General features: G+C 33.1%; 1 protein-coding gene and 2 long non-coding RNA genes across 3 annotated transcripts; 1 reads left to right on the plus strand and 2 right to left on the minus strand.

The window, feature by feature from the left end:
- Window positions 1-414: 414 nt before the first annotated feature.
- Window positions 415-5,030, plus strand: LOC25491350 (plastidic ATP/ADP-transporter). The gene is made up of 5 exons (XM_013599247.3): window positions 415-1,399; window positions 2,178-2,432; window positions 3,101-3,244; window positions 3,346-3,693; window positions 4,407-5,030. The coding sequence occupies exons 1-5, from the start codon at window positions 599-601 to the stop codon at window positions 4,746-4,748; spliced, it is 1,890 nt and encodes a 629-aa protein (XP_013454701.1). The 5' UTR covers window positions 415-598; the 3' UTR covers window positions 4,749-5,030.
- Window positions 5,031-13,295: 8,265 nt separating this feature from the next.
- LOC25491352 (uncharacterized) lies at window positions 13,296-15,871 on the minus strand. Its single transcript, XR_003011093.2, has 3 exons — window positions 15,779-15,871; window positions 15,459-15,615; window positions 13,296-13,602 (listed from the first exon to the last, which is right to left on the minus strand). It is a non-coding gene; the product is annotated as an uncharacterized lncRNA (long non-coding RNA).
- A 1,493-nt stretch (window positions 15,872-17,364) lies between these two features.
- On the minus strand, window positions 17,365-17,969 carry LOC112421109 (uncharacterized). Its single transcript, XR_003011092.2, has 2 exons — window positions 17,872-17,969; window positions 17,365-17,700 (listed from the first exon to the last, which is right to left on the minus strand). It is a non-coding gene; the product is annotated as an uncharacterized lncRNA (long non-coding RNA).
- Between the last annotated feature and the right edge of the window lie 2,434 nt (window positions 17,970-20,403).

Genomic DNA, 20,403 nt, shown 5'->3' on the forward strand with positions numbered 1-20,403 from the left:
TGCAAAGACATTAATCCTCATGAACATATGTTTGAATACATGAATCTAAAATTTATAATTTTTAACTTTTACAATTAATTTTAACCTTAATTTTTTTTATTAAATCCACTTTTATTACGTAAATACGTTTAATTATAACTCATTTTACATTCAACCAACTTTTATTCATAATTCATTTATCTTCTTCAAAATTTTACGTAATCATTTTATTCAAAATCAATTCTTATCACCATATAATCATACAATATTTTTTTTAGGGAATCATGCAATAAAAATATAAAAATAAACCTCATTCTTATCTAACTGTATTGGAGTATAATACAATACTTCTATTTTATTTAATTAATCTACAAATAACGAGAGAATATTTTCATTTATATAAATTATTTGTGTTCATCAATGAACCCTTAAATTAAAACGTTTTGATTACTTCATAAAAAAAATATAAAAGCAAAGAGATATTCACAAGTTCCATTCTCTTCTCAAGCCACCTTATCTTTCTATCTGTATCAGTTCCTCTCTTTCATATTCTTTCTTGAAAAATTCTCCATTAAATTATTTTTCTTGAAGGAATTTCAAAGAGGGGAGGAACACCACCATGGTTGCTGTTCTTCAAACCAGAGGGCTTCTCTCTCTTCCTACAAACCCTAAAACCAGGGTTTTGCTTCAACCCAATTCCATAAAGCATAGATTTTTATCACTTAGACCCAAAACCCTTGATGGGTTTTCTCTTAATTCAAATGGGTTTTCTTTAAATTCAAATGGGTTTTCAAAAATCAATTCTTTTTCATCAAAAGTTAATGGCTTTGGTGAAAAGGAGAAGAATTTGTTCATTTGTAAGGCTGAAGCAGCTGCTGCTGCTGGTGCTGATTCTGATGGAAAACCTGTTTTTGGAGAAATTGAGGTTGATAAAAAACCTAAAATTTTGGGGATTGAGGTTGATACTATGAAAAAGATTTTACCTTTAGGGTTGATGTTTTTCTGTATCTTGTTCAATTACACAATTTTGAGGGATACTAAGGATGTTTTGGTTGTTACAGCAAAAGGAAGTAGTGCTGAGATTATACCATTTTTGAAAACATGGGTGAATCTTCCTATGGCTATTGGTTTTATGTTGTTGTATACAAAACTGTCTAATGTTTTGTCAAAACAAGCACTGTTTTACTCTGTCATTTTACCTTTTATTGCTTTCTTTGGGGCTTTTGGGTTTGTTTTGTACCCTCTTAGCAACTATATCCATCCTGAAGCATTTGCAGACAAGCTTCTTAATGTCCTTGGTCCTAGGTTTCTTGGTCCTCTTGCAATTATAAGGATTTGGAGTTTCTGTTTGTTCTATGTTATGGCTGAATTGTGGGGGAGTGTGGTTGTTTCTGTGCTGTTTTGGGGTTTTGCTAATCAGGTATAATATTATTTCATTAATTTAACTTTGTTATCAGTTGTTTGATTATGTCAATTTGGTATGTAGGAATATTGTTGGAAGTGTGTATATGTATTCATGTGATTGTTAATTGTTATGTATTTTTAATCTTTTGTTCTGTTTGTTTATGATTTATATTCTGATGACTGTTATTTTATATTCTATTTAACAAGGTGTTTAGAACTATTGATAATTAGAACTATTAATTTAATTACTGATTACTGATCCATGTGAAATATATAGTTAATTATATTATTAGATTTTTTTATCTTGATGAATATTACAATGATTGAGCTGTTTTTTATGTTGGCTTGTTTAGCAAAATGGGAAGCATTTGTGTCATGATTTTTCCATTAAGATAATTTTGTATGGAATTAATTTTACTTGCATTATTTAGTCATTCTTTTGTTTTTTTGGACAATGGAATTTTGTAGCTATGTGTAACACTGACATTTCAGGTTGAAGGTGTGTCCGACACATAAATATGTGATTTCAGTTAATCACTTCCATTTCTCAAATTACTATCCAGTGTCGTGTCTGGTGTTAGTGTCTTTGTGAGTGCTTCATAGGTCATAGCTCTGTAGTCATTATAGATATAATATAGTAACAATCTTGATTCTGCGCTAAATTTGTGAAGCCATTATGATTATAGTTTTACTATGTGATTGGAGGGTAAAATGGCGACATCCATTTTAAACTCTCCAATTTTCATGTGCCCTTGTTCTTCTTGGCGAATCTAATCCCCTTGTTATTTGCGCAGATAACTACCGTTGATGAAGCAAAACGATTCTACCCACTGTTTGGACTTGGGGCCAATGTAGCCCTTATCTTCTCTGGTCGTACTGTGAAATACTTTTCTAATATGAGGAAGAGTTTAGGTCCTGGAGTTGATGGTTGGGCCATCTCTCTAAAAGCAATGATGAGCATAGTTGTGGCTATGGGGTTTGCAATCTGTTTCCTGTACTGGTGGACGAATAATTATGTTCCTCTTCCTGAACGTAGCATAAAGAAGAAGGTATAAATCCTCTCTGTCTCCCCTTCTCCCTGTGTGTGTGTATCTCATTTGCCACATATATTTGAAAAGCTGTTTTTAATTTGAAAAGAACTGATTTTATAATCTAAAATTTGAACAAGATATCATTTCCAGCAACATTCTCATTTTCCATTATCAATTTTCACTTTGTATGTGGGTAAGCTAGGAGAAAATGCATTTCCAGTCACCGAAAATAATGTTTTGAAATTTTTCTAATTTTAAAAATGTTCAATTTACTTTAAAATGGATTTTAAAAACTTACATAATGTCTTCTCTAATGTTTATTTTATAAGTGGAAATGAAGTCAGGAAACACTATAGGTAAAGGCCCCTTGGTTTAATTACACGATTCAGTGTTGTCAAATAGCCAATATAGAAGCACAATAGCGTAGTAGAATTTGAACAAATCAATAATGTTATGTGATACCCTATTTAGTAGAAAGTGTTTTCAGATATTGGCTATATCAGTGCTATAGCACTGTAGCATTGCGGAATTTCAGCAAACATCTGTTTTCTTAAATCTGTGATTGACATGAGTAGAAGACATTGTCCTAGCTTTGCAGTCTTATTCTCCTTTGTTCTTTTTGACATCACGCGTGGAAATTCTGAAACCTATTAACTGACATTTTACATTGCTGTTCATTTTTACAGAAGAAACCAAAAATGGGAACAATGGAGAGCTTGAAATTCTTGGTGTCTTCAAAGTACATTAGAGATCTAGCCACTTTAGTGGTTGCTTATGGAATCAGCATCAATCTTGTTGAGGTTACATGGAAGTCTAAGCTCAAAGCTCAGGTAATATACAAAATAAGTTGATCTTGTCTTAGTTTTGGTTTTGAAATTTGCTATGCCACTCTGTACATTTTGGTTTTCTCACAAATCTCCACAAATTGCAGTTCCCTAGCCCCAACGAGTACTCTTCTTTCATGGGAGACTTCTCGACCGCAACTGGAATTGCTACATTCATAATGATGCTTCTAAGTCAATATATATTTGACAAATATGGATGGGGAGTTGCTGCCAAGATCACACCTACAGTCCTGCTTCTGACCGGAGTTGGTTTCTTCTCTCTCATATTGTTTGGAGGTCCAATTGCACCCGGTCTTGCATCAATTGGAATGACTCCACTGCTAGCAGCTGTATATGTTGGTGCCATGCAGAACATTTTTAGCAAGAGTGCTAAGTACAGTTTATTCGACCCCTGCAAAGAAATGGCTTACATTCCCTTGGATGAAGATACTAAGGTTTGAGTTCTCTTTTTGCTTCTCTGTGATATTTAGGACCTGTTTGTTACGGATTATAAAGTAAATGATTTTGATGTTCAATAGTTTAGAGATTAATTCTTGAACTTTATTTTAAAAAAATCTGTTTTGTTTTCGTTTACCAAAACGAAAATCACATCAATTATGATTTTTAAGAGAAGGTACGTTCACATTTGAAACAGTTTTTAGATTATTTTCAGATTCTCAATTTTTTAAGAATTTGTAACAAACAGATGAAAACTTCCGAAGTGATTAATTTTATTTTTTTAACAAAGTGACTTTTTTTACAAAATAAGCTGTAACAAACGGGCTCTTAGTTCATGTTTGGATTGACGGTGAATTTTACGAAATTAGTGTGTTGGCATTACTGTAGTAAACGTTATACTTTGAAGCTTCAACAAAATCATGGTGCCACCCTGATTTTGTCAAGCTCAGAGTCAATCCGAACATGCATTTGTACTAAGATAGTCTATAATCTCTCTCAAACAGTCTCATAAATGCTTATGCCAGTAGATAACCTCAAATAAGTCAATTCAAACATGCTCGAAGTCAAAGCCTAGCTGAATGGATATGAAACTTACAATGAAATCTAGTTTTATATAAAACTATGCAAAGTTGTTTTTCAATTCTTTTTTAAACAGTTTTTTGCTCTCATGTCCACTTTTATTAAACATGCTTTTCGTTCATCGGTGCAGGTCAAGGGGAAAGCAGCCATTGATGTTGTTTGCAACCCATTGGGAAAATCTGGAGGAGCCCTTATCCAACAGTTCATGATCTTAACTTTTGGTTCACTAGCCAACTCAACTCCATACCTTGGAGGTGTGCTTCTTGTGATTGTTCTTGCCTGGTTAGGAGCAGCCAAGTCTTTGGATACACAGTTTACTGCATTGCGTCAGGAGGAAGAACTCGAGAAACAGATGGAAAGAGCAGCAGCTGTCAAGATACCAGTAGTGTCTGAGAATGATGGTGGAAACGGTTCCCTCTCAGGTGACGCTTCAAGTAGTCCATCAGAAGCCTCAACTCCTCGCAACAATTAAGAACATGCACGGTTCTTTCTGTGGAGAAATTGATTTACAGAAAGAATGATTAGAAAGAAACTGTTTGAGAGCAGTTTTAGGTGAAACCATTTGTTTTAGGTTTATTTTTATTTTACTAAGCATCATATAGAATAAGCCCGCCACTTGTTTTTCTTCCCAAGTTTCATAATTTTTTGACTCCCATAATGTAAGATGCATTCTCTTTATTTCATACTCACACATTTGTTTTCCTATAAAAGATAGGAACTTGTTTTTTTTGCTTATATCTGGAGGCATTTGGAAGAATTTATTGAGTTTATTTTATAATGTAAACTTCAGTGGCGTATCCTAGACCCTGCGTTCATAGATTTTTTTTTTAAAACTAAAACTTATAAATATTAGAGTAGTGATATATGTACAAGGGACAACTTTCATTTTCTCTCTTTTTATTGGTCCAAAATAATGGAAAGAGAAAAAAGAAGAGAGATAATAAGAATATAATATAAATATGAGAGAGAAAGTTGTCAAAAAGTTGTAATAAAGTGGTTGTATAAATACCATTTCTCTAAATATTATTGTCATACAACAGGGTGATAGTGATTTCATGGCTGAATGGTTGGTCCGGAAAGATGGTGAAAGAGATGAGAGCATAAGGTTGCGTCTTTGCATTGGTACAAGTGCAAATGTATTGAGATAAATAGATAGATGGTAAGTTTTTAGAAGAACTTACAAAAAGAGCTTATGAAGTTGTTTAGAAGTCGTTTTCAACTTATTGTTGTATGATCTTTTTGATAGTTTAGTCATAACCTATTTTCTCTAATGTAGAGTTTGCCCTAATTTTTCTTTACAAGCCATAAGTTTTTTCTTTGATAGTAGAAATAATATAGAAGCTTTTACACTGTAAGGGATTGTTTGGTGCACATATTAAAATCCGTCTTTGATACACCAATAAGAAAAGATAAACTAAACCATTTACTAACCCTCTCTTATTGACTCTAGCTACATGATAGCATATTTCAAATCTAACACACGAACTATAAATTTATTACCCGTATCTTCTCTTGTCTCATAACAGGGTAAGACTGCGTACAATACATCAATAATGGTGGGACCCTTTCCCGAACGATGCGTATGCGGGAGCTTTAAGTGCACCGGATTGCCCTTTGTCTTCTCTTGTCTCATCTCCAACTTCGTGCAACTCTCTTCCTATCTCGTCTTGTCTTCATCACACGTATCTTCTCTCGTCTTCATCACACTTATTCCCAATTTTTCTGCAGCAATTTCTTTGTGATCCTAATTTTTCCCTTCCCACCTTTTCTAGATCAAAACACTTTGCTTCTGTTCCCAATTGCTTAGACTTGGGATAGTAATTTATTGTGGGATATTAATCATCTGGACATTCATCACGTGTGGTGAAATGAGTAGGATAAAAGTAGCTCTAAAACTTCATATCCAACTCCAAGTGCTATGAGAGTATCTCCTGAATGGATTGACATTGAGAAAATATTGTTTTTTCTTATATTCGGATGAATGGATCCGAAAATTTTGATAACTTTTTCCATATGGATTGGTGAATATATAGAGAGTAGAGTGGTGTGGTTTTTAATACCATTGAGCTAAAGATGAAGCTCTTCAAATCTCAATATCTCTTCTTAAAAAAAAAACGGTGTAATATTTTCTTGGACTAATTGACCATTGCCAGTTTGCCGCTCAGCCCAAAAAAATTATTAGTTTAAAGAGTGTTTCTTTTTTCACCCTCAAAGTTTCTCGCATGCATTATAATACTTCAAATTATATAATCTAAAAATCATGGGCGGATTCAGACTTTTGGTATATATGGAGCTAAAATTTCAAAGAAACAATAATGCAAACTATATTAAAAATATGAAATAAAATTGTTTGATACAATACATTACAATGAAAGTCGTCTCATATCCATTTGTTGAAAATGAGCTAAAATAACATCATTGCTTATTGTTAAAACATCATATATTTCTATACAAGTTACAATACGGTCATTTAGTTACTGATCATCCAGTTTATTACATAGGTTACTCTTCACTAGGACTGGACAAAAATAAAATATCCGGCCCAAACCGGCCAAACTGTATGGACCGAAGGGTGTTGGGTCGGGTCGAACGGTTGATGCGGGTCAATCGGCACAAGTGAAAATCCAGACCCAACGGTATGCTGCACCGACCGAACTATACATATACATATGGAGCACACAGCTGTAATAAGTATCTGTCAGTGTCACGTGGTTGAGCACTCAACACTGCTAAAAACACAGAACACAAACACAGAACACAAAAGGGCAAAATTAGATTGATGGAAGTCGTTTAATCTAAGAAAATCATTTCCGTGATATGCTAGATCTAAGAAAATCTAGATTTGTTTATGTCTATTTTCTTTCATCTTCTTTAATTTTTGTTGGTTTCTTCTCACGAGGCTTTAACCATGAAGATAGATGTATGCAATCTGAAATCAAATATTCATATTATCTCAGTTTGAAAGACACTAGCTTGTGTGAGATTTTGTTCTTTTTTTTTTTTTTTTATTTAGGCAAAAGGAAAACTAAAATAAATAAAAAGAGAGAGATACAAAGACTTGGGGGACATAAAACCTGACCCAGGTATAAAAACAGACCTAATGGATCCACTCTAATCTATCATAACAAAGTTCAACTAATCACGGACGCAATCCACTGAACCTGCGTACGGGCGCGAAACCAATTTACAAACAATATGAGAATTTAACCTTTGCCAATAACAGTTAGAATTTAAAAACGACGAATGGATCGATTGCCAACACGGTATCAAAATCCAAGTGCCAACAACTCCCTGCACAAGACATCAAACATAACAGCTCTTTCTAGCATAAATACCAGTGTAGGAATACAAGACGACTTGAAACCTGCAGACCTCAACAGACCTTAAAACATCAGAGAGTCGAAGCAGTTAAGCAACCAAAGACAACGGAATTCAAACATACGCGTAAGAACTCATATCGTAGGATGAGTCCAATACATTAGTAACCAGACCCTTCCGAGTTAACATAACCATACCCTCTCGGGTTTATAAAACCAAACCACATCAAAATAGGCCAAAAGTCTTCGACCACAACGTCTCTGATCATGAAACTAATAAACAAAGACCCAAATTGAACCCAAATCTCAAATCTAAACAAAAGTAGCAAACCCAAATCGATAGAGATCAAATCAAGAAAGCAGGGAACGTAAGAAAACCTGAGTGAAACTGAAACACCCCATAAACCTGAGAAGGACGAAGGCTGGTGCGGTGGGAGTTGGAAGCACTGTAGCCGGCGGCGACAACAATCTCATGTCGAAGCACTGTTCACCGTTTTCCCCCTTTACTGTTCACCGAAAGCCATCCGAGATTTTGTTCTTCTCTTTTGTGTGGAACAAGTGAAAAAACTTGATTTTTTTTAGCTTTTGTTTTATTTGTGCCATAAACCAATCAAACCCACCCGAATCAACCGACAATCTGACTAAACCAAAACCGATTAAACCGAAGGTGCTAACGGACGGTGTTGGGTGGCATTTTCTCACCCACGGTTAACCGATTTTTCCTATTTTTGAACTCGCGGTCGACCGAAACCGACTGTTGTCCAGCCCTACTCTTCACAACTTTAATAGCTGAAAAAACACACGTTCAACACTTGCAGTTGCTACCGGCAAGAGCAAAGCCAACTTGAAAAGTTTATAAACCATAGCAAATGTGTTGCACTTATTTGTTTCCACAAGTTTTGCACAAAGATCTGAAAGCCCTTTCAACTTAGCAAATTTTGGGTCAGATCGAACATGATGGCGTAACACCACTTCCAGCACTTCTATAAAATTATTTGGATAAAACTAAGTCATCTTCAATAATTTATTCACATCAAAAGCTGCAAATGACTTTGCGGGACTCAAACATGAAACACTTTGTGTTATTACTATTATAAAAATAAAAAATAAAAAAGACATGTGGGGTTTAGCCCCACATAGCCTCCATGTAGATCCGCCCCCACTAAAAACATTAAAGAAATCTTTCATAAATCCTCCATTTTTCGTATTTTAAATTCAAAATTGAGTGCGCAAGAAGCTTAGAGGTTGGAAAAAGTAACACTCTTCAAAGCATAAATAAAGAAAAAAAGAAGATTAGAGAATGAAGAGAGATGAAATAAGTTAAAATTATATTCGGGTTGAAGAAAGCTTACAAAGAGGACTCAAATATCAACATTCATACATATTCGGTTCCAATATACACATTTAAATTCATTCAACACACACAATTTCGATATTCATAGATATTTATTTTCTCATCAAAGTCATAAAAAGTCATCTAAGTCATGGGAGTCATAATTGCTACGGTATTTAAATACCGATATACGTTGTTCGTCAGAAAAATTGGGAAAAATCAAAATACATAGTCATAATAATGTCCCCTTTCTACGTGTGACTCGAAACAGATTGATCGGCTATGTTTCATGGGAAATTTATTTCATAATACCATATAGATCATCATAATTTTTTATGCCATCGACACTATGGTCCGAACCAGCCCGCATATCTACAAAGTGTCCAGAGTATCATTTTCATTCTTCTCCTCTATCAACACCTTCACATTCTCCTGCAAAGTAACCATCCCGTGTTATGTTATGGGGAAATAGAACATGCATGTTCTATTATGTTCAAGGCGTATCTGGTCGTAACTCCCAAACTTGAGCGATCAGGAGTTGGAAGTTAACTTCTAAACAGTTCCAGAGTTACGAACCATGAAGGGTATATTTGACTGTTTGAGGGGTCTGTAAGCAATTCAAGGAGCCTATTGAGCAATTTTCTAATAGTGATAGCATAATTTTTTTATTTTTTTTACGTTCATGTTCTTAGATGTACCATATAATATAATTGAGAGTGTATACATAATTTTTCTCGTTCAGGAAGATTGTATAATAAATTTCAAGTTGTATTGTAAATTCTGAAGTATAATGCACACAAAAAATGTATACCATAAATTTGAAGTTCATGATACGTCAAGTGTATAATATACATGTGTGTACCCAAAAAATAATAATGAAGAGTAGGTATGCAAAAATTCAAATTTAGGGTATGAAGAATGGAAATATAGGCATGCAATAAAAAAAAATTGTTTTTATAAAAATAAGAAATGATGAAGGTTTCTCTCAAAAAAAGAAATGATGAAGGAGTGCAGTCCGATTTTTGGACTAGCGGATGACATAAGTTAATGTGAATAAGATAGTTGATATTAGATAAACATGTTTAATGTGAATCATCATCATCTCTGCACCTCATGCCATCATCTTCAGTGGCTTAGTTTTCTAGGATTGTAAGCTTCGCGATTTGGACAATTTAGATTGTGTTGGTATGGTGTTGTTGTTCAGTTCATTGCTTCAACTATTGGGTTCCCTCCTTCGTATTGACTTCAAACTCTTTGGCTTGAAAGGGTGTTGACTTCGCGTTGTGGAAGTTTTGTTGTGTTTCAGTTCGTTTGATGGTCATTGATTCATTTTACTGTAGTTTTTGTTAGAGTGGATTGTCGGTTAGTGGATGCTACAATGTTTTCCTTCAACATGTTTTAAGAGTTGGGTTCTGGTTTTTTGGGATCGTCTATAATTTTGTGATCCCAAGAGGTTCATACACTTTTTTTTTTTTTTTTTTTTTTTTTTTGCAATATAGTTTCATCCATGTACGTTGGTTTGTTGGGTTGTGTGTGCTCGTGATGGATGCTCATTTCTTTCGGATCCTGTTTTTTACTCGTTAGGGATGTCGGTCTATTACCTATTTGAGTGTGTTTCACTTTTGTGTATTTTAGCAATGTCTTTATTACCCACTATGATGTGTAGATTTACAGGGTCAGATTTTTGTCCCATCGTCATTCTATTTCCTTTTTATTTTAATCTACCACATCCTTCGTTTGAAAAATTACACAAAAAATAAATACATCTCACATAAAATTAATGTATATTTAAGTTATTTGACATATAAATCACCTTGTATTTAAAGTAAATTTAGTATAAACCATAAAATAATAATAAAGATATATATTTTTGTGAAATAAATATATGATGTTGTTATATTAAGATATTTGCTTTTATATATTATTCATTGTCCAAGAGATGGCAGCTCATATATTAGATTTTCACGTTGTAATCTTGTATTCTTAAAGCATTGAGTTCAAATATCACCTAAGACGGTTGTAGTTTAGACATGGTCTTGTTAACGGTGTCGACCGATATACTCTTTAAGCATTTTAAATTAAGAAATTATTCTTTTAAAAGGTCAAAAAGTTCAATTTCCAATGCATTAGATAACATGTTTTTATAAAAAAAATAATAAAAAAAATTACTATTTAAGACCCTTAACAAATGCTCCGAAAGCACTCGTTAACATTTCCCTTTAGACATTAGTGTCACTCTTATTAATAAAATATCATCTTTTCCGTTTTTTTATTAAAAAAAAAAAGAAATATATTATATTTAAACTCAGTATATTTATTACAATAAAAAAAATATCCAACCTCTACAACATGATACTATATTTATATTGACAATTTGAAGTAAAAAAGTGGTCAAATACCTCTTGTGGTTCTTTAAGTTTTTTTTTTTATCACATTAGTTCTTTATTTTTTTTTCTTTATAACAAATGGGTCGTCATAAAATATTTATAATTTTACGATTTTTTCATCAAACTTCGTTAAAAAACGTTTACGTTACAATTTAACATTGAGGTGTCTGGTCTAAAAAGTGTCTATAATACCAAACACGGTTACTTATACACATTTTATCATACTTGTTTCCAACTTCAAACTTAATTTTACCGATAAATATTTTATGAACAACATTATAAATCAAGTAATCAAATGATTTCATTTCAAACTAAGACCGTATGATACACATATGAACATTAGTTTTGAGAGCAATGAATTTCGACCAACCAACTTAGCATTAAATGTTTGCATAATATTTCTTTTTAACTTAGTTTGATGAAAAGAGGGTAGTTATGAAAATATTTTCTGGTTCAAAGGACCAATTTATTGAAAAAAAAAGAGGTTTTTAACCGAAAAAAGTTTTCCTTGTATTTTATATTAGTAGCAATATTTGAAGCTGGATTCCATCGAATACTGTAAAAGTTTAACACCAAATCTACAAAGTAAATTTATGATCTGTTTTCGGGTATTTATTATTTGAATTTAAATATGTAAAATTATGAATTTTATTATAACCAAAGAAATCAATAAATCACAATAATTATCTCATTAATACAGTCTACAGAGGGAAAACAACCAAGGAAAAACAAATACATGATTATGATTAGTTAGTCAATTTAAATGAAAAAAAATTGTATCAAATTAAAATGTTAAAAAAAGAAGGAAAAAAAATGCTGCTAAAATGTTTGTAAATTTATTATTGATGTATTTATAATTGTAATTAAATTAATTAGAAAGATTTGCACAAAAAAAAAAAGTTATATGCAACATACTAAGGTAGGAAAGTATTTTTTCGCTCGAAAAAAACTTACACAAAAAAAATACACATCACACAAAATTAGTATATTTTTATGTTATTTGTCATATAAGTCAACATATTAAGGTTGGACACTTTCACTTGTGTTTCAACTGAAACCACACAATTTTGTGTTGTTTTCGGAGTTCTAAACTGTCGTATTTTGAATTTTCAAATCTATTTTTTAAAATAATTTTTATCTATCGAAGTTGTTACTAGATTGAGTCACGACCAGGTCGTTTTCTTTAAGATGTTTCGTGGTACTGTCCAAAATTGTGCAAGGTAGACTATCTACCATGCCGCGTCCAGGATAAAACAAGTTTAGCTACAACTATGCAATTAACTGTTGCACTATAGAAAATCGTTCGAGATTTACACCCTCAAATATGACACTAAGACCACTATATTAAATATGATCTTACCACCATTCTAACATTTAAGTTCTCCGCAAAATATCTATATGGTACTACAACCACTCAAATATGGGTTTACCACCATTCTAACCTTCAGTTTCTTTAAAGGAAGAATATATCGAAAAAGGTCTATACTTTTAAGATCATTCATAATCTGAAGGGAGGTTATTCCTAAAAAGGGACTTTGATCTTAAAAATAATTTTTATTCCAAATGGACGTATATTATTGAAGGGACTATGCACTTAAGACCATTCTTAATTTCGAAGAGACATTATAACCGAAAAGAGACTATGGTAATATCCCTTTAAGAGTTCCACGAAACAGGAGATGAGAAGATGAGGAGAATAATAGCACTTAAGACCATTCTTATTACAAGTTGGATGGAGAAGAGAAAAAGAGTTCTCGACGACTCAATAGAACTATTTGGTGTTATTTTGAACTGAGTGGAGTCATCTATTTATATAGAAATGAAATTTTGTAGCTGGTTTAGCTAAATTTGTAGAAGCAGTTACTCTAATGGATGAGGTCAAAAGGAAACTTAGCCATTAATCAACAACACTTGTGAATAAGATCAAAAAGAAACAAATACGCAAAAGTGGAGGAAACAAATTCATTGGAAACAGACTTCAGTTCCATTCTTAATCTTATCACAACCAACATAAGCTAAATTTATGGGAAGTGATATTCACAATAAAAATAATAATTACTATTATTTTTATCATTATCAAATAATTAAAATTAAATACCGCAATTTAAACACTACTAATGTGTGTGTTCTATTTTATGTGGGACCCCCACACTCTAATTTTTCAATTCACACAACACTAGATCAAATATAATTACTTGGTGTTTAATCTTCCAATTTTCCTTCCAACTTCACACCAATGTTCCAACATTATGTATATGAGTTTCCGGTAGTATTTGACACTTCGTTTATCTGCAAGAGTATACATGTGTTACACTTTTTTTTTTTAATTCGAAAACAACTGGTTTAAATAATGAATGTTTTAATAAAGATGTCACTAAGTTCAGAAAGAAAATGATAAAACAAATTCAATGCATAGATATAGGTGGATTCTAAGGTAAAGGCTATATTAAGTCTCTTACCTGTGTACCGTATAAAAATGTCATTTTACTTATAGTTTAGGGACCTTGTAGTTGATTCTAATATAGAGATCAAGTTGGTGAGAAAGTGATAGTTTAGGGACTAGTTTTACCCTTTATTTTTTGAAAAATGGTCATAGATGACTCGTTGAAAACCAAAATTGTGACGACATAGTGATTGATTATAAGATGGTTCTCAACATCAATATAATATTTTAAAGCTAAGATTTGTAATTTATTATTTAATTTGCATGTTTTGTAGTAAATCTCTTAGTTTGCCATTGACAGTTCACTTAACTATTTTTTATTTTTTTTAGATGGGTTGGCTTTGAAGTACATCTGTATGACTTTTGTTGCTTACGACTTCATGCAGACTTTGTGTTTGGATAGTGTCTATTATGTTAATTTTATATTGGATTCTTCAAAAGAAAAAAATAGATTAGTATAATAGTGGTGATTAGGATGGGGGCCGGAGGATGGGGCCGGATATGTTCTTCGTGGTGGAGGGAGATAGTCAGGATTAGAGATGGGATAGGCGAGGGTGGGGAGGGTTGGTTTGCAGATTGTGTTAGGAGGAGGGTGGGGGATGGAGCTGATACCGATTTTTGGCGAGATTGTTGGTGTGGTAGTGTTCCGTTGTGTGAGCGCTTTAGGCGTCTTTATGACTTAGCCATCAATAAAGCAATCACGGTAAGGAACATGTTCTTGTTGGGGGTGGAGGATGGTGGGGGAGCGTGGTGGTGGCGTCGCCGCTTATGGGTGTGGGAGGAGGACCAATTGGTAGAGGAGTGTAGGGCTTTAATACTAACAGTCTCTTTGCAGGAATCTGTTACTGACAGATGGGTGTGGTTACCGGATCCGATTGGTGGCTATACTGTTCATGGGGTATATGACTTGTTGACATCATAGGAACAACCTCATATTCATCAAAATATGGAGTTAATCTGGCACAAACAGGTACCTCTAAAAGTTTCAGTCCATGCTTGGCGATTGTTGAGGGATCGCTTACCTACTAAAGCTAATCTGACAAATCACGGAATTTTACCGATGGAGGCTAGGCTTTGCGTCACGGAATGTGGGCATGTTGAAGATGTGTCTCATGTGTTTTTATCATGTCCGTTCTTCGGTGCTTTGTGGCCTATGGTGCGGGCTTGGCTTGGTGTTAAAGGGGTAGATTCTCCTGCTCCTTCGGATCATTTTATGCAATTTATTCAATATGCAGGTGGCTTGAAATCGCGTCGATCTTTCTTCCACTTGATTTGGCTTCAGTGTGTTTGGGTTTTATGGAATGAACGGAATGACAGGTTGTTTCGTGGCCGTAATTGTTCTCTACCACAGTTGTTAGATAAAGTGAAATCAAATTCTCTGTGGTGGTTGAAAGCTAGTAATGTGTTCTTTACTTTTGGTACTCATAGTTGATGGTCGAGCCCGCTTGTATGTATGGACATCGATTGACTTTGTTGTAATCTTACTGGATGTTGTTCTTTTCGTGATTGTTTTGGCACGCCTTGTGCTATAACAATTACGATATTCTTGTTAATATATTTCATTTTAGTTTCTTCAAAAAAAAAAAAAAGATTTTACAAAAAAAGACAAATGAGATATGACTTTGCATAATTATTTCAAGCAAATCGATGAAAAAAAATGTTTTTATTATTATTATTTTTTTTTTATAAAAAACAAAAATACCCTTGGCAGTTCCTCTTTTGGTGTGGCTTTTATTTATTTTATTTTATATGTTTTATATAGTAGAAACATTGATCGGCAATGCAGTAATACTTGACGATCTGACTCCACGGCCTTTGAAATTGTGGACAGTCTTCATCAATCTTACATGGAGTATCAACTGTAATTAATAAAATAGAATAAAATTATGTTACTAAGAATACATAAAAGAATTCTTTGAAAAAAACATAAAAGAGTGTGTACAAATTACATATAGTATTTTAAAAAAAATTACATACAACACTAGAGAATGAAATTTTAAAAGGATTAGAAAAATTGCTTACCGAAAAAACTTTCTGCAACAAAAAATAGGGAAAGAAATAAAATCATAACATGTATAAATTTAAAAGTTTTAGTCATATTTTTTTTCATTTACATGTAACGAAAAGAATATGATTTGATCACTTTTATAGTGTATATAAAGTGCCTCTTGCATCCAAAAAAAAAAAAAGTGCCTCTTGCACCTTTTTTTTTGACAAAAAAAACATTGCTAATCATTAGAATTCATTATTTTTTTAATTAACTCATCAACCTTTGATGATAGAAAGCGTAAAAAAAAAATCCTTTGATGATAGAAAGAGAGCATAGCAATGGTACTCATATGATGCATGAAAAGTTAAATATCAATGACTTCTTTTTTTAAAGTGTAAAATTGTAATATCATAAATTATAACAAAAAACATTATATATCTTATAAAAAAAAATTAAAATATTTAATTTGAATATTTCACAAAGCGTCACAATTAAATATAGGGCAACTACCTGTGATATCGCACGGTTTGTTATAAATATCTCTATTGCGTGTAAGTAAAATATGGAAAAAGTTTTGTACCAAAAAAAAAAAAATGGAAAAAGTTCAAATTTAAAAAAATTAACATAATGTTTAGTTGGTATAGTTTAAATTAATTAACAGTAAGTAATATAAGTTAGTTGAAAAAGGTAACATAATGTGGTAATTCCTTAATTTTATGGTCATTGGTAGTAGCTTGGTTAGACTTGTCTTTGGTTTATTCTAATGATTTACGACAATATCACATTCAGTTTTGTTTTATGGCGGGTTTTCCTCGGTGTACATACTCCTATTATACAGCTATTTGGTATGCTTGTGTTTGGTTGATATGGAAAGACAGAAACAAACGTATCTTCCAAAACGATGCATCACATTCTGTCAATCTTTTGGACAAAGTCAAATGCAATTCTTTTTTGTGGATGAAAGCAAAGACTACTTCATTTAATTACAGTTATTATGACTGGTGTACTCGTCCGCTTCTTTGTATGGGAGTGCATCCGTAATTTTTTGTTATTTTTGATTGACGGTGTCGGCCCTTTTGGCACCAGGTTGTTTGTAAATACTTAGTGGTGTCCCACTCTTTGCACATCTTGTGCATGGTGTTTCATTCGCAATATTAATATATCTCATTTTAACTTGTGCAAAAAAAGAGGAAGAGAGACGAGAGAGAAATATTTTATTATTCTTTGATGTATTTAAGTATGTTATATGTCAGCTCTGTTTATAGAGAAATGCAATAACTTAGGGAACAAACTCAATAGTCTAAGAGTAAGACTCACTAATCCATTTGCTATATGAACACCCACTTATAATATTTATAACACTCCTCTGGCAAAAGAAAAAATACATTAGTATAATAGTGGTGGTTAGATTTTACCTAGAAAGACAAAAGAGATATGACTTTGTATAATTATTTCTAGCAAATCGATGAAAAAAAATGTTTTTTCTTTGTTTGTATGAAAAAAGTATTATATATGTAGGGGTCGGAGTTCGAACTCCGGACATCCCACTATTTCACCTTTAAGGTGAATTTCTCCAGCCGCTAAACCACTTGACCAAAAAAAAAAGGCAAAAATACCCTTTGGCAGTTCCACTTTTGGCGTGGCTTTTATTTATTTTATTTTTATGGATCTTGCTAACCATTGCCCTCAGGGTATTTGGTTAAGGATTCTACAAATAGCACTTTTGTCTTGGGAATATAAGATGTTACTTTTGATCAAGTAATGATTACACAACATTTTCATAAAAACTTGCTTGTTTTAGATGCTTAATCAATGCCCTCGAGGCATCGTTATCATTATCCTATTTGTATATAGCAAAAACATTGATGGGCAAAGCAGTAATAGTTGATGCTCTTCGAAGACCCCGGCCTTGGTAATTGTGGACAGTCTTCATCAATCTTACATGGAATACCAGCTGTAATTAATAAAATAGAATAAAATTATGTTACTAAAAAATAAAAATACATAAAAGTGTTCTTTGACAAAAAAACATAAAAGAGTGTGTACAAGTTACATACAGTACTTTAAAGAAAATACATACTGCACTAGAGAATGAAATTTTAAAAGGATTAGAAAAATTGCTTACTGAAAACACTTTCTACAACAAGAAATAGGGAAAGAAATAAAATCATAATATATATGAATTTAAGAGTTTTAGTCATATTTTTTCCCTTTGCATGTAACAAAAAGAATATGACTGGACCACTTTTATAGTGTATAAAGTGCCTCTTGCACCTTGACAAATAAAAAAAGTGCCTATTGCACTAAAAACAATTAAATATTTTTATCTATAAATGGATTATGAAAAGCTTTTTCAAATATTATAATGATTATTATGAAATGTAAAAACATTGCTAATCATTAGAATTCATTATTTTTTTAATTAACTCATCAAACCTTTGATGATAGAAAGCATAAAAAAAAATCCTTTGATGATAGAGAGAGCATAGCAATGGTACTCATATGATACAAGAAAAGTTAAATATCAATTGTCTTACATATTGTGTGTTGTGTCCGGTGGGCCGATTATATTTGCTTCGAGATTGAGAGTTGGTGTCTAGCTGCAATCATGTTTGACTTGATATGGTGTTCTCTGGTGTACCGAGGGCGAGGGGTGCTCTGCTGATTTGGTTCTAAAGTCCGGTGGGCCGATCATTTTTGATTCGAGATCGGGAATCACCTCTTTGGCTCAATGTGGTTTTTGGGCTTTTATTTTGTACTCTTTCGGTGGATCGGAGGTCTAGAGGTTGTGGAAGCTGCATGTTCATTCGGTTAGGAGCTTTTCGAAGGTGGTTCAGTTTGGGTGTTGAAGTTTGGGAGTTTTATTTTGAGGGGTGTTCTCTGGGGTGAGTAGTGACGATGGGACGTTGTGGATACTGCGTTTACAGGGTTTGTTTCTGTTAAGGTGTTTGTCTTAGGTGATGATGTGTTTTGGAGGTTATCTTCAGGGTTTTGTTTGGGGGTTATGGTGTACCGTATATATGCGGCACCATTTGTATCTTGTTCCGTCCATACCTTGCGTCTTGCAGAGATGACGTTTAATAATATTTGCTGATTCAAAAAAAAAAAAAAAATTTTTTTTTAAAGTGTAAAATTGTAATATCAATGGAAGAAATTATACGTGATAGGAATTTGAAGAGAGAGCATAGACCGATAATGAAACCATGACATACTTAAGGAGATTATACCTGACTTGCTTTGTTGTGATTAACCTTTGTATACAAATTGAACATTGATCAATTTAGTCAAACAATAGAGAAATAGTATCCTTCAAATTTTGCCCACCATTATCACGTTAAAATACTATTGTGGTTGTATTTTTATTTGTTTCGATGATTTATTATGCAAAATGCAACCGTTACGTTTTGTTTGTTTCGATTTGGTTGTATTTCCATCAAATCAAGTTTTTAACTTTCTCCCTTTTCTTTTATGAACAAAAGTGTTGTTTTACAAAACATGCACATCTTTCGGAACAAATAGCATGGTACATATACGCATGGATACCATTAGCGGGTTTTTCTTTAGGTGACAACTAGGGTACCATGGAAGAATGGTGGGTAATTTACCCCAACCAATACACATTAGCCACATAAGCATATTTTTAAGTGGTATCCATGAACTATCTTGACCCCACCAACAAATTGCTCATTTTCATTGGTTGGTGGGTAAATTACCCACCATTCTTCAAAGGGAATCTAGAAAAAACCTTTCCGTTATCATGTGTTATCTCATTTTTTTAATAATGTTATTGTTATCTTATTTGTTTATTTGATTCATTCATCAACAATTGAAAAAAGGAAAAGTAATGGAAAAAAGGAGTACATATGAGAGCCGCTACAACAAGAGGGGAGAGGAAACTGCGGTAATGAATAATAAAAATAAAAATAAAATAGTAAAACCTGCTCCACCTGTACCGATCTGCCATGTGTTAGAAAGAAAGCTCATTACCGCAATTTGAAACTGTGGTAACGAGGAAAACGACAAAAAAAAAAAAATCCTGAAAGGGGTCCAATTTAAATTTTTTTTGGCATACTGGGTCGGAAAAAAAATTACTAATCTTAGTCAGCATTCCACTTTGTAATTCAAATTTCCCTCCCACATACCTAAGGTTTGCCGATGCATGTTCACATCTTAAGGAATTTAATAGCCCCCACCATCAGATCTATATTCCCAACATGCCTGTTTGTGTTCTCCATGCTCATTCGCAACTTTTTTTCTTCCTTTGTGCGGGTCACAAGTTATTTTTTTCGAGTGAACCATCAAATTCGTCCCTAAATTTTCACACGTCGGCCAACGTCCCTCAATTATGTGAAATATCAACTTAGTCCTTGAATTTGTCAGACGTCCATCAAAAAGGTCCCTCCGTCCAAGTCCTCCGTTAGCCTTGCTGATCTGTCGTCTTGCATGATGTGTTGTCTTGTACGCGTGGCAAGAAGGAAGCCACGTGTTCAGGGACTAATTTGATTGAATTGAAAAATGTTGAGTTTTCACTTTTCAGTTTATTTTTTTCTCCTTTTCCCATTTTGCCCCTGCATTACCCATACCTCCTTCTCCACATTTCAGAAAATCAAAAACGTCCTTGACCCTTCTTCTTCTCGCTAAAACTTCCTCCATTTTC

The sequence above is a fragment of the Medicago truncatula genome, chromosome 4, assembly GCF_003473485.1.
Source record: "Medicago truncatula cultivar Jemalong A17 chromosome 4, MtrunA17r5.0-ANR, whole genome shotgun sequence".
Classification (NCBI taxonomy): domain Eukaryota; kingdom Viridiplantae; phylum Streptophyta; class Magnoliopsida; order Fabales; family Fabaceae; genus Medicago; species Medicago truncatula.

Bases quoted from the DNA above. Each gene is read 5' to 3' on its own strand.
- LOC25491350 (XM_013599247.3), top strand. From the start codon at position 599: ATGGTTGCTGTTCTTCAAACCAGAGGGCTTCTCTCTCTTCCTACAAAC. The intron at 1,400-2,177 runs GTATAATATTAT...TTATTTGCGCAG, and splicing joins TTTGGGGTTTTGCTAATCAG to ATAACTACCGTTGATGAAGC. The intron at 3,245-3,345 runs GTAATATACAAA...CACAAATTGCAG, and splicing joins AGTCTAAGCTCAAAGCTCAG to TTCCCTAGCCCCAACGAGTA.